The sequence below is a fragment of the Neofelis nebulosa genome, chromosome 5 (assembly GCF_028018385.1).
Source record: "Neofelis nebulosa isolate mNeoNeb1 chromosome 5, mNeoNeb1.pri, whole genome shotgun sequence".
Classification (NCBI taxonomy): domain Eukaryota; kingdom Metazoa; phylum Chordata; class Mammalia; order Carnivora; family Felidae; genus Neofelis; species Neofelis nebulosa.
The window spans coordinates 89104057-89118067 of NC_080786.1; the positions used below are offsets into that span (position 1 = coordinate 89104057).

The 14011-nt window shown below is 47.9% G+C and overlaps 1 protein-coding gene across 2 annotated transcripts in view; it reads left to right on the forward strand.

Moving 5' to 3' along the window:
• ITGB5 (integrin subunit beta 5) overlaps nt 1-14011 on the forward strand; it is a 123058-nt gene that overhangs the window by 85056 nt on the left and 23991 nt on the right. For both annotated transcript variants that reach the window (XM_058731096.1, XM_058731097.1), the window contains one exon: nt 4231-4660. In XM_058731096.1, coding sequence (XP_058587079.1) covers nt 4231-4660 — 430 coding nt within the window. The remainder of the gene's footprint in view (nt 1-4230; nt 4661-14011) is intronic.

Below are 14011 nucleotides of genomic sequence, written 5' to 3' on the forward strand. Positions count from 1 at the left end.
AGATGGCAGGGGGTAAGGGACAAGGTCATCCTCAACGAGAAACACGCCTCAAATAAAATGTTGAAAGTGTCATATCCAATAAGGTTCTCTTCTCCAGTGATTTCTGTGTTTTCTCTAATTTTCCTCCTCTGGCCCCAACACCAGCCAGTGCTGATGGAGTGGGCCCGGCCGCTGAGAGTTGATTTTCTCATGAACCGGCTTTGACAAATCAGTATGCAAGCGGCCAGCCGTGCAGCAAGCACTAACGCCCAGTACAAAGGACGCAGTGAGCCCATCACGGGCTTCCCACAGCATCCCCCTCTCCTGTCACCTCCTGTGAGGCTCTGTACCCCATGCCCGTGCCCAGCGCTTTGTTTCAGTGAGTTCCTGGTGGACTTGGCGTCTGTACAGCCCTGGGTTTGGTGGGTTTGGGATGGGGGCTGGGCAGCCCTTTTGAAAGCGAGGGTCAGGCCAAGAGCCCTGTGGGGAAACCAGGAGCATCCCAATGAGGCTTCAATAACAAGACTGGATGGGAGGGAGGGCTGCTGTGTCCATGACCTTTCTCTGGAATCTCCGAGTGGGAGATGGAAAGTCTCAAGGAACTGGGGAGCTTTCAGTATCAGTTGAAGTCTGCGGTAATCAGGGAAAAGTCTCATTCCAGCTGCCTGACAGACTCTGGATTCCTTCCTGATCCCTCAGGGAATGGACTCTGAAAGGAGGTTAGCAGAACAGATTTACTTGTTCCTGAAGTGCTTTTTATAGCCTTCCTGTGCCCTGCAGGACATGAGACCCCATGGCTGAATTAGAGTCATTCTCTGGTGATCAGGTGGCTGGCTGCACGGGCCCGACAGCTAGGACCTCGGTTAGACCACAACTTTGGCTGGGGAAGGCCACCGGGACCGCTTAAAGCCAGTCGTCCTTGTGCTGCTGGCCAGGCGGACGGCATGTGAGCCTTTCTAAGTCCTGGGTGACTGGCTCCCTGCACTGATGCAGGGGCTCCCCTAGCTTCTGCACTTAGGCCCTGGAGAACACAGACACACTGGTAAGACTGGGGAGATTTAATTCTCTCGTTACTTTGTCCCTTAATGCAGGCACGTTTCCCTGGGGGAAGGTTATGCTCACAGACGGACACTCCTCACCGTCTTTCAGTAATTAAATCCCTTTGGCTTTTGGTCTGGGTTATTCCTCTGTAGCTTATTCCACTTCTGACCCACAGATGCCTTTGGGAGGCAAGGGCGTTTCACTTCATAGGTCCCACACAATTGTAGCCCTCAGAAGTAGTAGCCTTGAGCAAGCCATGGCTTCTCTCTGAACGGAGGGATGCTCACCTCTGCATTCTCGATGGCCCCGTGGGTGGCTTCGGTCAAGTACCCCCCCTCCCCCCACTTCCTATCTGTAGGCTAGCACAAGGCAGGATGATTTGGAGACGCCTCTGGTCACCACCTTGGGGATCACCATCTAGTGGTCCCTGCAGTGAGCTGGGCCACCTCTCCCTCTGTCCCCAGATAAGGACACTGAACATCTGGCGCATTCCCCACTTCCAGGAAGTGATGTGCCAAGGAGAGCACAGGCCCGGTCCCACCCCCGCCAGCTGTGTGACCAGCATTAAGCTCCCTGACCCACCAACCCTGCTTCCTCTCTGGAAAGGGGATGGGTCAGTCCCTACTGTCTGCTGGGGTTTGGCTCTCCCAGAACCCTGTGATTCTGGCTAGTGGTCACCATCCTCAGCTCACCTGTGATACCCCTTGGCTAACACTGATTCCTGGATGTCTGTTGTTGAGTCCCCTTGGAGCCGTGTGTGCCACCAAGTAGGACCTCTCTCTGGCGCCTGGAGCGCTGGGTCTGTCCTCCTGCTCAGTCTCACCTACCCCTACACTGGGGTGGCCCCACAGGTCCTAGAATCTGAGGGGAAGCCTTTTAGAATTATTAAAGACCCCAAAGTGATAGGGATCTGTAGAACATTTAGAAAAAACATGTTTTCAGTGTTCTCTAAACATATGCATTGTTACCTAAGTAACAGTAAAACAAGTAATAGAGGATTATTTATTTATTTATTTATTTATTTATTTATTTATTTATTTAACTTTAAATGTGTACTTATTCATCTTTGAGGGGGGAAATGAGTGGGGAAGGGCAGAGAGAGAGAGGGAGAGAGAGAATCCCAAGCGGACTCTGCACTGCCAGCACAGAGCCTGACGCAGGGCTCGAACTCACGAACCGTGAGATCATAACCTGAATTGAAATCAGAGTCGAGGATAAAGAAATTGTGGTTTATATACACAATGGAATACTACGTGGCAATGAGAAAAAATGAAATATGGCCTTTTGTAGCAACGTGGATGGAACTGGAGAGTGTGATGCTAAGTGAAATAAGCCATACAGAGAAAGACAGATACCATATGGTTTCACTCTTATGTGGATCCTGAGAAACTTAACAGAAACCCATGGGGGAGGGGAAGGAAAAAAAAAAAAAAAAAAAAGAGGTTAGAGTGGGAGAGAGCCAAAGCATAAGAGACTGTTAAAAACTGAGAACAAACTGAGGGTTGATGGGGGGTGGGAGGGAGGGCAGGATGGGTGATGGGTATTGAGGAGGGCACCTTTTGGGATGAGCACTGGGTGTTGTATGGAAACCAATTTGACAGTAAATTTCATATATTAAAAAATAAAATTAAAAAAAATAAATAAAAATAAATAAATAAAAAAAGAAAGAAATAAAAAAAGAAATCAGAGTCGATGCATAACCAACTAAGCCTAGATGACTTTTTAAAAATCAGTTTTAATCCAGCCCAAATAATAGAATTAAAAATAACAACAGCTAAAACTGGTTCCAACCCATTCTGAGCTTCAGAATGAACTGAGGAACCTTTTCAAAAATAGGGGCGCCTGGGTGGCTCAGACGGTTAAGCGTCGGACTTCAATTCAGGTCATGATGTCGCGGTCCATGAGTTTAAGCCCCGCGTCGGACTCTGTGCTGACGGCTTAGAGCCTGGAGCCTGCTTCGGATTCCGTGTCTCCCTCTCTGTCTGCCCCTCCCCTGCTCACGCTTTGTCTCTGTCTCTGTCTCAAAAATAAACATGAAATGAGATGAAATAAAATAAAGACATTTGGCCAGATGCAGTGAGTCAGTTTCTGGAGTGGGCACAGGCCTCTGTCTGGTCAGAGTGCCACCGTTGAGAGGAGCGTTTCAGAGTAGTGTTTGGTCAGGGGGTGCCAGCTACCTGTCTGCGGACCCCACCTGTGCTGGGCTCTGAGCCAAGTGTTGGATGACTACTACTGCACATGGCTCCTTTCTCAGTGGGAGGTGGGGGGGGGGGGGGCGGGGAGCCAGGCTCCGCCCCCTGGGAGAGCCAGGCAGCGGTGTCCTTGCCTTCCTCACACTGCAGCCCTGTGGGCAGCCAACAGGCATCTTTCCTGCACCGCCGTCTGCCACCTAGGACCACCTTGCTGCCTGTTTCCAGGGCAACCCATGAGAAGCTCGGGAGGTAGCAGCACTTCTCTTCATGCTTTGTTTAAAAAGAGAAATATTGTCCGTGTGTGTGGAGTGTTTCATCTGTGATGACTCTTGTTTACGACCTTGGGGCCGTGATCGTGAAAGACGCAGCTACGAGGACCAGCCAGAGGAGGAACCTGGGTCGAGCGTGAGCTAGGCTTCAGGTGTTACCTGTGGGAAGACAGATACCCTGGAAGGGACCCAGGGTCATCCCGTCCCCTCTCCAGCAGGAGAGGAAACCTTTCTTCAGAGGGGCAGGCAATCAGCCAGGGTCCATGGACCTCCATGCCCTGTGAGGTCAGGGAGCACTTCTAGCTCAGTGCCTGGCCTGAGTGCCCTTCCATGCCTCAGAACTTCCCGGCATGGAAGACGTGCTTAGCAAGTACTTGTTGACTGAGTGACTTCCACAATGGCCAGGGGAGAGGATAGGATACAAGTGAACTGCAGGAAGAACCATGTGACCTGGAGTGAGTCTCTACCTTTCTGTGGAAGCCCGAAGTTTCCTCAGGGTCATGCAGATTAAAAGATAATGTGCCCGTCGAACATGGGCGCGCCCGAGTGTTCTCGTCCTCGGTACAGTGAGGGTGCTTGGTGGCCTGGGTCCTCTTCCTCCTTGGGGCTCAGTGGCAGCTCTGCATCAAGGACCTCAGGACGGGGGTGGGGGGAAGTTTCCTGGGTCCCCGGGGGCGTTAGGAGGCCGGTGCAGATACCCCAGAGCTCTTGACTAGCCATGCCACGTCCCCTCTCTTCTTTCTGCCCAGGCGTCCTTCGAGGTGTCGGCGGAGGCCCGGAGCTGTCCAGGCAAGCACGCGGAGCACACGTTCACGCTGCGGCCAGTGGGGTTCCGGGACAGCCTGGAGGTGGGGGTCACCTACAGCTGCAGGTGCGGCTGCAGCACAGGGCTGGAGCCCGACAGCGCCAGATGCAGTGGGAACGGGACTTACGTCTGTGGCCTGTGCGACTGCAACCCCAGCTACCTGGGCACCAGGTGCGAGTGCCAGGAAGGGGAGAGCCAGAGTGGATACCAGAACCTGTGCCGGGAAGCAGAGGGCAAGCCCCTGTGCAGCGGGCGTGGGGAGTGCAGCTGCAACCAGTGCTCCTGCTTCGAGAGCGAGTTCGGCAAGATCTACGGGACTTTCTGCCAGTGTGACAACTTTTCCTGTGCCAGAAACAGAGGGGTCCTCTGCTCAGGTAGGCACCCCGCAAGCACTGTAGTGCTGAGCCAGGCCCAGGCACCACTGGGACATCCCCCACTCAAAGTGTGCCTTTTACTAACTGCTGCTGTCCTCCTGGGAGAAGGCGAGGGCAAGCCTTGCCTGCCACCAGGCTGGGGTGGAGACCAGTGTGTTGAACACAATGGCAGGAGAAGGACCAGCCAAGTGCATGTGGACTCTCAGGGTCACAGTGTGTGCTGTGAGTCATCCAGGCCTTCTTGCACAGCATTCCTGATGGGTAGGTGTTCAGTCTCTTCTGGATTGCCTTCACTGGGGCCGGTAGTGGTTATTCCCTTGTTAGACATGGCATTCATCGCCTGTTGCTGCTCTGACAGATTTCTACATACTTAGTGGCTTAAAACAACACACATGCATTCTGTTACTGTTCTGAAAGTCCGAAGTCCACAGTGGATACTAGTTAGCTAAAATTCAGGTGTCCGTGGGGCTGCATTCCTTTTAGAAGCTCCAGGGGAGAATCGGTTCCGTTGTGGTTCCCCACCCTGTTCCAGCTTCTAGAAGCTGTCTGCATTCCTTAGCTTGTAGCCCCTTCTTCCACTTTCAAAACCAGCAGTGTGGCACCCCGATCTTTCTCTGAGTCTGACCTCTGCTTTGTTGTCGCATCTCTTTCTCTGACATTCCTGCCTCCCTCTTATAAGAAGCCTTGTGATTACAAGGCTAATCCTGGAGTCTCCCCATCTTAAGATCCTTGACTTCATCAAACTTGCAAAGTCCCTTTACCACTTAAGGTAACACAGACACGGGTTCTGGGATTGGGCCGTGGGCATCTTTGGGGGCTGTCATTCTGCCTCCCACAGGCACAGTTTGCAAGTTTCTTTTGATTGAACAGAACATTGTTTCTCAGTAATTCCTACTCACCGGTTCATGTTCTAGACCCCCTCTTCCATATGTCAGCCTGTCAAACATCTGAAAATTTCTTTACGTTTCTCTGTGCTCTTTTCTTACCACAAAGACACCAAGGCTCTTCCTCCTCTGAGGACTCTAGCAGTTTGTTAAGTGCACTTGTCAGCATCGAGTATGTTGTCATTTTGGATAACAAGGGCTCGGCCCAGAGTTCAGCTGCACATTTCTGTGATCTGGACATTCCACTTCCATTAACACATCCTAACAATATGTCCACTTTTTATTTTCTGTTAAACAATCACATGATACTGTTGAGGTGCTTTTAAACATTACTACCAAAAGTTGAAGGTTTTTAATTTTTTAAATGAACTATGGCCAAGCCAAGTGTTTGTTGTCTCCTGTTTGAGCGCTTGAAGTTTTCAATCTAAGAATAAGACTTTCCATGGATTCCAGTGAAATTACAATTGGCAGCTCCCGTTCTGGAAGTTGCATTCTTATGAGATACTGTAAAATCGTGTCTCAGAGGGGTCACTCCGTCCAAAACCATGCTGCCTGCAAATACAGTAAGTGGAACAATTTTAGGCAGGATCTTAGTTTCTTCTGCAGTGTATTCTGTTGTTTCTGTGATTTCTCCTTGCAAATGGTCTTACAGTTGGGAAGTACTGATTTGAAAGGAACTTTGAGTATAGTAGGGAAGAGAAAGCAGAAACATAGGAAGCAAACCAGAGCATATAAATGACCTGTCACTGTGGAAGAATGACCATCCCTCTGTGGAAGGAGCAGGTGCTGAGGGTGGCCTGGACATGGGTTAGCAGGTGAGGCCTCCTGGGATTTGATTTGGATCCCTGCTGCACGGTCAGCACATCAAATCCTCATTCTTCCACCCGTGACATTTCTCTAGGACATTCACATGCCCTGTACCTTCTGGAGCAATTCAAGTTGTGAACAGGGCATGTGAATGTCCTAGAGAAATGTCACGGGTGGAAGAATGAGGATTTGATGTGCTGACCGTGCAGCAGGGATCCACTCTTCCTCTGTCAAAGAGATGAGGGTCTGGGATTCGCGACATGGTTCTATCTGTGTTAGCAGGAAAAGTGCTTAGGATCAGGCTGTCCTGAGTCTGAATCCAATAACACCACCTGCTGCTTGTGTCACTCTGGGCATAGAGCTCTTGCAAACGAGAGAGAATGTGAATAAAGCACCCAGTGCACAGCCTGGAACAAAAGGAGGGCTCAGTGACCACTGGCTGCTTTATGAGTCAGTGCCACCACCTCTGGTCGCTGCAGCCGCTGCCCAATGTGCAGAAGGGGCCGGCCTCCCCCTGTGAATCACCAGGCTTTGCCTAAGGAGTGCCAGCATGGCAGAATGGACCTTGCTTCCCTTTAGCAGCACCATAAAAGCCCCAAGGAGCCTGGCAGTGTCCGTAACTGGCTTTTAGCAGCATTTTTTCTTTTTTCAAACTTTCACAACCATTCTCATGAAACTGTCCCTCCTTCAGGAGCCAGAAACAATCCCCTGATATGTCTTTATGCAGAAGGCTGCTTGTGTCCACATTGCCTGGGAGCAAGGGCTTCTAAGCCAGATGACACGTGCCAATTCCATCCCCGTAGTTTCTCAGCCTACTGATGGGTTGTCTTGTACTTCTGGTTTCCTGTCTTAAAATAGCTCACAACCCCTTGTTTCTACATTATTTTGAACTTCGAAGGAGAAGACATAGAGGAAGGACCTGGCCTGGTGCTAGTTAGGAGAGGGGCCCAGCATGCAGTAGATGCCTCCTCTCCCCCCACTCCCCGACAGATGTTAACATTTCTTTGCGTACAGTGCAGAGTCTGGGTGTGCAGGGCGGGTGTGGGTGAGGTGTGAGTGGCCTCAGCATGGAAAACTTGTCATTTTGGAAGCAGGAGTATTATGTAGTTGAGAGAGTACGCAGCTGTTTTGTCCAACCACCGGAATGCACAGTTCTGAGTTAAGCTTGCATTTCAGAATTCTGCCCGGGTGCTGTTTCTCTCTGCCTCCCTTCACCCCATACAATCCTACAGTATTGAGAGACTCTCCCTGGGTAGAGAAGAGGCAGATTCTTGAAGCTCTCAAGGCTCCCACATGCATGATGCCTCAGGCCACTAACTTCTTAGGATGTTTTCCACCCCCGTTGGAAAAGCCATACACATTCATTAAAGAGAATGTGAAAAGTAATTCTGTCGATAGATGTGCTGGCTGTCCTTGCTGTCTGCATCCGTCTTGGTCACTGGGATTAATTTGGAACATCTGGTGACCCAGACAAGGAACTCCTTCCTCCCGTACTGGTTAACGTACATCCTTTGTGAAACTGTGTGCTTGGTCAGATAGCTGGAGAATTCTTAGGTTTAGAAGAGTAGAAAAAAATTAAATAAATTGTTTATAATTCCTTCACTCATACTTGGAGAGGTCAGTCAGTATCTTTCCTTCTAAACTTTTTTTCTAAGTTAGTATGTGTGTGTCTGTGTACAATTTTGTGTTGTGCTTTTCTCGGGTAATACATCCTGAGACGTACTTAAAGTTGCCTGACTTTCATACCTCATTGATTAGAACATTTTGAGTCTCTTTCCATTGCATCCCCAATTACCCTCTATACCCGTTCACTTTAAAAGCAACAACTAAGTTGAAACGTGAAGCCATCCAAGTCTTCCTGGGGAAAACAGTTTCTGGAATGAGGTCATTGTTGTGTTTGGTTATTCGGTAAGGACTTAAAACTGAGCCCAGCTCCAGGCAGGACTCGCTCCTGCACATCCATGTAGCACCCCACTCATCTTTCCTTGTCTCTCGAACACTGCTGCTGTCTCGGGAAGGCAGCCATGACTGGGTAGGTGATGGGTTCCGTTCCCCAGTTCCTTGGCACCCATGATCAGCTTGGAACTCCCGCCTGGAACTGCGTCCATTGGTTTCAAGCTCTTAGACTGCTGTTATATTTGGGGTTTTTGTGGGAGAGAAGTCTGTTTCCCAGCAGCCACTCTGGTCTTGAAGGTGCTGACTCAGAGGCTCATGAGCAGCTGACTTCAGCGTTCTCCCACAGTCCTTCCCGCCCTTTCCCTGCAGCCTGCCCACAAGGGGCCGTGTGGTTGTGGTCTGTCTTCAGACGGGGGGGGGGGGGGGGGGGGGGGGCTCGGGCAGGGAGCCAGGGCCAGGCTTGGTGGGGACATCCTAGAGAAGCTCCTTCCACTTCTCTCTGGCCTTTTTGTCTATCCTTGTCTCATTGTCTGCCCTACCCCCAGAGAGGACCGAGGGGGGAATGCAAGAGAGTACAAGTTTGTAATGTGTCATTCAGCATAAAAGTTGGTAGTGAAGCAAATCAGACTAAGGTTTGGAAGCGGTGACTTTTGGGACACATTGTCATGGGAATGCCCTGTGTGCGTGTTGTGTTTCTCTCTGGTTTCTAGAGGCAACATAACCTAGGGAATGGTTCTGTCCACAGACGGTCCCTGTGTGTGCAAAGGGAGCTTTATGGAGCCACTGTGAGGTTTCTATTCTTCTGAGTCTCGTAAAGTGTTGACCCTTCAGAGTCCCTCCCCCAGTGGAACATAAGAAGTAGGACATGGTCTGTTTAGTTTTGTTTTTGTTTTTTTTTAATGTTTATTTATTTTTTTTTCCAAATAACATGTTTCTTTTTTTTTCCAATATATGAAATTTATTGTCAAATTGGTTTCCATACAACACCCAGTGCTCATCCCAAAAGGTGCCCTCCTCAATACCCATCACCCACCCTCCCCTCCCTCCCACCCCCCATCAACCCTCAGTTTGTTCTCAGTTTTAACAGTCTCTTATGCTTTGGCTCTCTCCCACTCTAACCTCTTTTTTTTTTTTTTTCCTTCGCCTCCCCCATGGGTTTCTGTTAAGTTTCTCAGGATCCACATAAGAGTGAAACCATATGGTATCTGTCTTTCTCTGTATGGCTTATTTCACTTAGCATCACACTCTCCAGTTCCATCCACGTTGCTACATAATGTTTATTTATTTTTGAGAGAGACAGACAGACAGACAAAGCATGAGCAGAGGAGGAACAGAAAGAGAGACCCAGAATCCCAAGCAGGCTTCAGGCTCCAAGCTGTCAACACAGAGCCCGATGCGGGGCTTGGACTCACAAACCACGAGATCATGACCTGAGCCGAAGTCAGATGCTTAACCCACTGAGCCACCCAGGCGCCCCTGTTTAGTTGTTTTTAATGTAGTAAAAGATTATTGCTCAAACTTTGTTGTTCTTTGTTGGTTTCTATACCCAAACAGTGCATGCCCTGGGATTTGAGTTACTTCTTTGTGGTAAACTGTTGAAATCAGTCTCCACATGGAAGATTTCAGCACTCTCTGTGCCTTGGATGACTGCCCTGGGGTGCAGTGAATAGCTTGCTAATTAATGGTCAGCCTACTTCTTGGGTTTCATATATTGAGAAAATTTAAATCAAATAGGATAGGGAATTTTGAACAGAGCCCTTTAGGTCTTCTGACTGTGAGATCCCAAAAGTACCTCTAAGTAAGGTCTCAAATATTTTTCTTCCTCTAATAGGCTTTTTGGCCAGGTTATACATACATATATACATATATTTATGTTTTTCTTTTCCATACAGATTTTTATATAGATATAAAAATTCTTTAATGTGTGGCAGGCAGTTAGAGATTAAGGGACATCTGCAATTCTCTCTCAAACATAAAAAAAATGGGAGAGTGACAATGGTGGCATCATTTTAGTGGTCAGAGCCAGCATCTAAACGCTGGGGCTGGGGCTGGGCTGATGGCTTCCAGAAGGCTTCACAAGGCTGTGTGAAACCTCTCCAGTTAAAAACACCTCTGACATTAAGGCCTGGTTCTAGACTTCTTGATTCTTGCCAAATGAAACACCTCCTTTGGCAACAATTATCCAGCTATGTTCATAACAATATTTCTCACCATATTTATCCTGTTTTCTTCAGAAATGTAATTTTCACACTCATGGTAAGTATCCCAGTGCCATTCCTGGGTCTGTGGTCACGGTACTTTCTGCCACTGCATTGCAATTTGTATAGATCATAAATGGCTTGTTATAAAACTGAATTGAACGTGGCTGCACAACAGAGGCCTCAAAAAGTACCTTTTGAATGAACCATGATTTGACACCTTTAATTTTCCAAGAAAGGGGCCTCTTGGTGGGATTGCTACCCCTGTAGAGCCTCAGGTGAGAGAGCCTAGAAAATTCTTCAGGTTTTTGCATGTATATTAATCTCTTCTTAGTTTGTTGATGGTTACGTGGGTGCTACTTGCAAATATAAAAATGCAAAATATATACATTTTCTAGAGAAAGGGCCTCTTGTCCCCCACAGGAATGTCCTGCATAGCAGTTTCCCTTATTTGCTATTACATAAATCCTAATTATGCACGTGACAGCAGAAGTTGAGAGGGTCCTATTCCATTGTGGAGCACTCAGAATACGGTGGCTCTAAGAGCAGAATTTGTTACAGGATTCTTCAATAATTATGATCATAAGGAATGACATACCCCTAATTAGTAAAGACACTTCCATTTACCAGTCCATGTTCAAATCTGGATTCTAAACCCGGCCCTGCCCCTTTCTACTTCTGTGACCTTGGACTCTTCACTTACCCTCCCTGACAGATTTTTTCTTTCTTTTTCTTTCTTTCTTTTTTTTTTTTTTTTGTAAGTTTTTACTTAAACTCCAATTAGATGTTACCATCTAATTACAGTGTAATATTAGTTTCAGGTGTACAATACAGCAATTCAACAATTCTCAACATCATCCGGTGCTCATCACAACAAGTGCCCTCCTTAATCCCCATCGCCTATTTCACCCATCTCCCCACCCACCCCACTTCTGGTAACCAACAGCTTTTGACAGATTTTCTTATCTGTCAAATACCCCAGAGGGTTGTGAGCATCAAATAGAACAATGTCCGTAAAGCTCCTTGAACACTGCCTCACGTTGGGGGTTTGAGTAAATGTCACTACCTAACCTCCCCCGTGCACCCCTTCTTGGAGGCACGTCTTCTTGCATAGAGATAAGCATCAGAGACATTCATAGCATCGGAACAGGTCGGTTTCAGAAGTTCATTCCATGATCAAGAATTTAGTAAGAATTCCATCTGTATCCAGATACTGCCCAAGTTCACTTGAAAGACACAAAGGGACCCACATTTAGGGCCTAGTCCTATCACAAAACAGTGCATGAACCAGGTGCACTGAGCTGCTCTCCCCAGGGTCAGCCAGCTTCTTGCAGCTTGTGATTGGAGAGAGTTCTTTGGGAAAACCAGAACGTAGCAAGTACCTGATGTTAGTGCAGCTGCAGATGCAGAAACCGTGATCTCTGCCTGAGGGTCATCTTGTTTTAGGTGAGTGGCTGATTCCGTCTCCTGCAGTAAGAGCTCACTGAGCACTGTTCACCTGCCAGGGCTGTGCTTTGAGCCAGGGTCACAGCTGGGCTGCTTGCAGTCTTGAATTAATTTCTAAATGTTTGTTGCCCCTAGACTTTTCCACTTCTCAGAAACTTTCTGAGACTGAGGAATGAGGATATGAGTCACTCGCACTTCTACCTTGACCATCCGACTTTATGAGATCTTGAAAGACAAGGGAGAGAGTATTGGGAGACTGGGTTGAGAACCTGCCTTGTTCCATGCTCTGAGCTCAGCTCTGGGTGGAGTTTTCTTGCTGCCCTTGCTCCCTGCTCAGATCCTGTTTCTGCAAAGATCTTAAGCAACAGTCCACCAGTGATTCTGAAAAATGGACCATCCTAAGCATTGGATCTTACCTCACTGCCCTTCTCTTGCTAGTTAGAAAGGGAAATGTGCAAGCATAGCCCCTGTGGTGAAGAACCCATACATGCCTTTGAACTTCAGGACTGATCCTGAAGGGCATGACACTTGGCTTGTGAAAGAGATCATGAAACTTAAAAAGCAAAGGAAAATCCTAGAAAGGCCATGAGAATGCCCAAGATAAGATCTTAGTCATGTATAGGTTTGGGTGGCATTAGTTTTTTGATATTATAGGATAACACATTAGGCAATTTTCCATTCTTAGTTAAATTGAGAACTATATGATCTCCAGTATTGGTTTCATTTCTTCAGTGTTGAGCCCTGGCTTTGAGTTTGATCTCGACTTGGAAACTGTGACATACTGATTATAGGCCTCCGCTGCTCAGTGCCTCGGGTGGGGTGGGGTGGAATTGGAAGGAGTAGCCCTGTTTTCCTTTGGGATGAGCGTCCATGACTCTATGAAAACTGACCTAAGAGCCCCACCCAGATTCTAATACTCCCTGGTGTCTGGAAGCTGCTCTGAGTGAGTCTGACCTATTGCACCTTTGGCTTCCCCTGTCTGGGACACCTGCTGGTCACCCTGGGACCCAGAAGAGGGGACCTCCAATCACTCCAGCCCACAACCACCATGTCTTGATCAGGTGACCCCACCATTCCAAGCTAAAGGAATATCCTTCCCATGTTGGTATGTTATTTGACACAACATTGGTCTTTAGTAATAGGCAAATGTAATAATATAAGGAACATCTATTTTAATGCCCTTTTCACTATATTGAGGTGGTTTCCTTGGAAACAAACTGAGGCTCATTTGTTAGTATTTTGCGCTCATAATGAGCAAGCACTTAATAGTAGGATTATTTGTGTCTTGTGCCTTTGCTAATAGCATCTGTCACACACAGTGGGTTGACATTTTACTACCCGCTTGACTGTGTACATTTGGGGAAACTGAGACTCAGAACCTGGACTAAAGCTTGCTGGGATTCTTGGTTATAGATTCAGACCAGGAGAACCTTGCAAGTAAATAGTTACCTCATTTCTACCAAATTTTACTTATTTTGATTAGCTTGAGGCCCTTCCCAAATCTCTGAATTACCAATCCAGTTTTCTCTGCCACCACCCAAGCATTGAGCCTGCATTTTCCAAGTCTTACCTAATAAGTGCTCTTTATTTCGGTCAAAATTTTAGGAAACATTTAGTGTCTGTTTTCCTAAGTGAGTGTTTGTCTGGGTTACGTAAGGACATATCAGATACAGCAGACCAGGCTGAAGGACACACGTGGACCAGGGGACAGGCTGAGGTAGCTGTCCTTTTCTGACTATTATTTGATGGAAGGCAGAGTGTTCCTCTTCATATTCAGTGGGTGTCTGGCTGTTGTTATTGGTTATGCTAAACCCACTTTCCTTAAATGAACCTTTGTGGGCCTGTTCTAATTTATAAAATGCTTTTGACATGAGTGATGTCATTAAGTTGTTGTTACTGTACCAGGCGATTGATGTGGCTGTTACTGACCTGACCCAAGTGGAGGAGGCTGCGGCCGAGAAGATTGGCACGTTGGCCACACTCCCCACCAATGGTTGGCCCGAAGCCTTGACCCAATAAAAGCCCACCTCCCCTAACTCTAGGGGAGCGCTCTTCTCTTCTCTGGGCACCTGCTTCCTGCCATCTTGTGGCTTAGCCGGGCTCCTGGCAGCCAAGCTTCA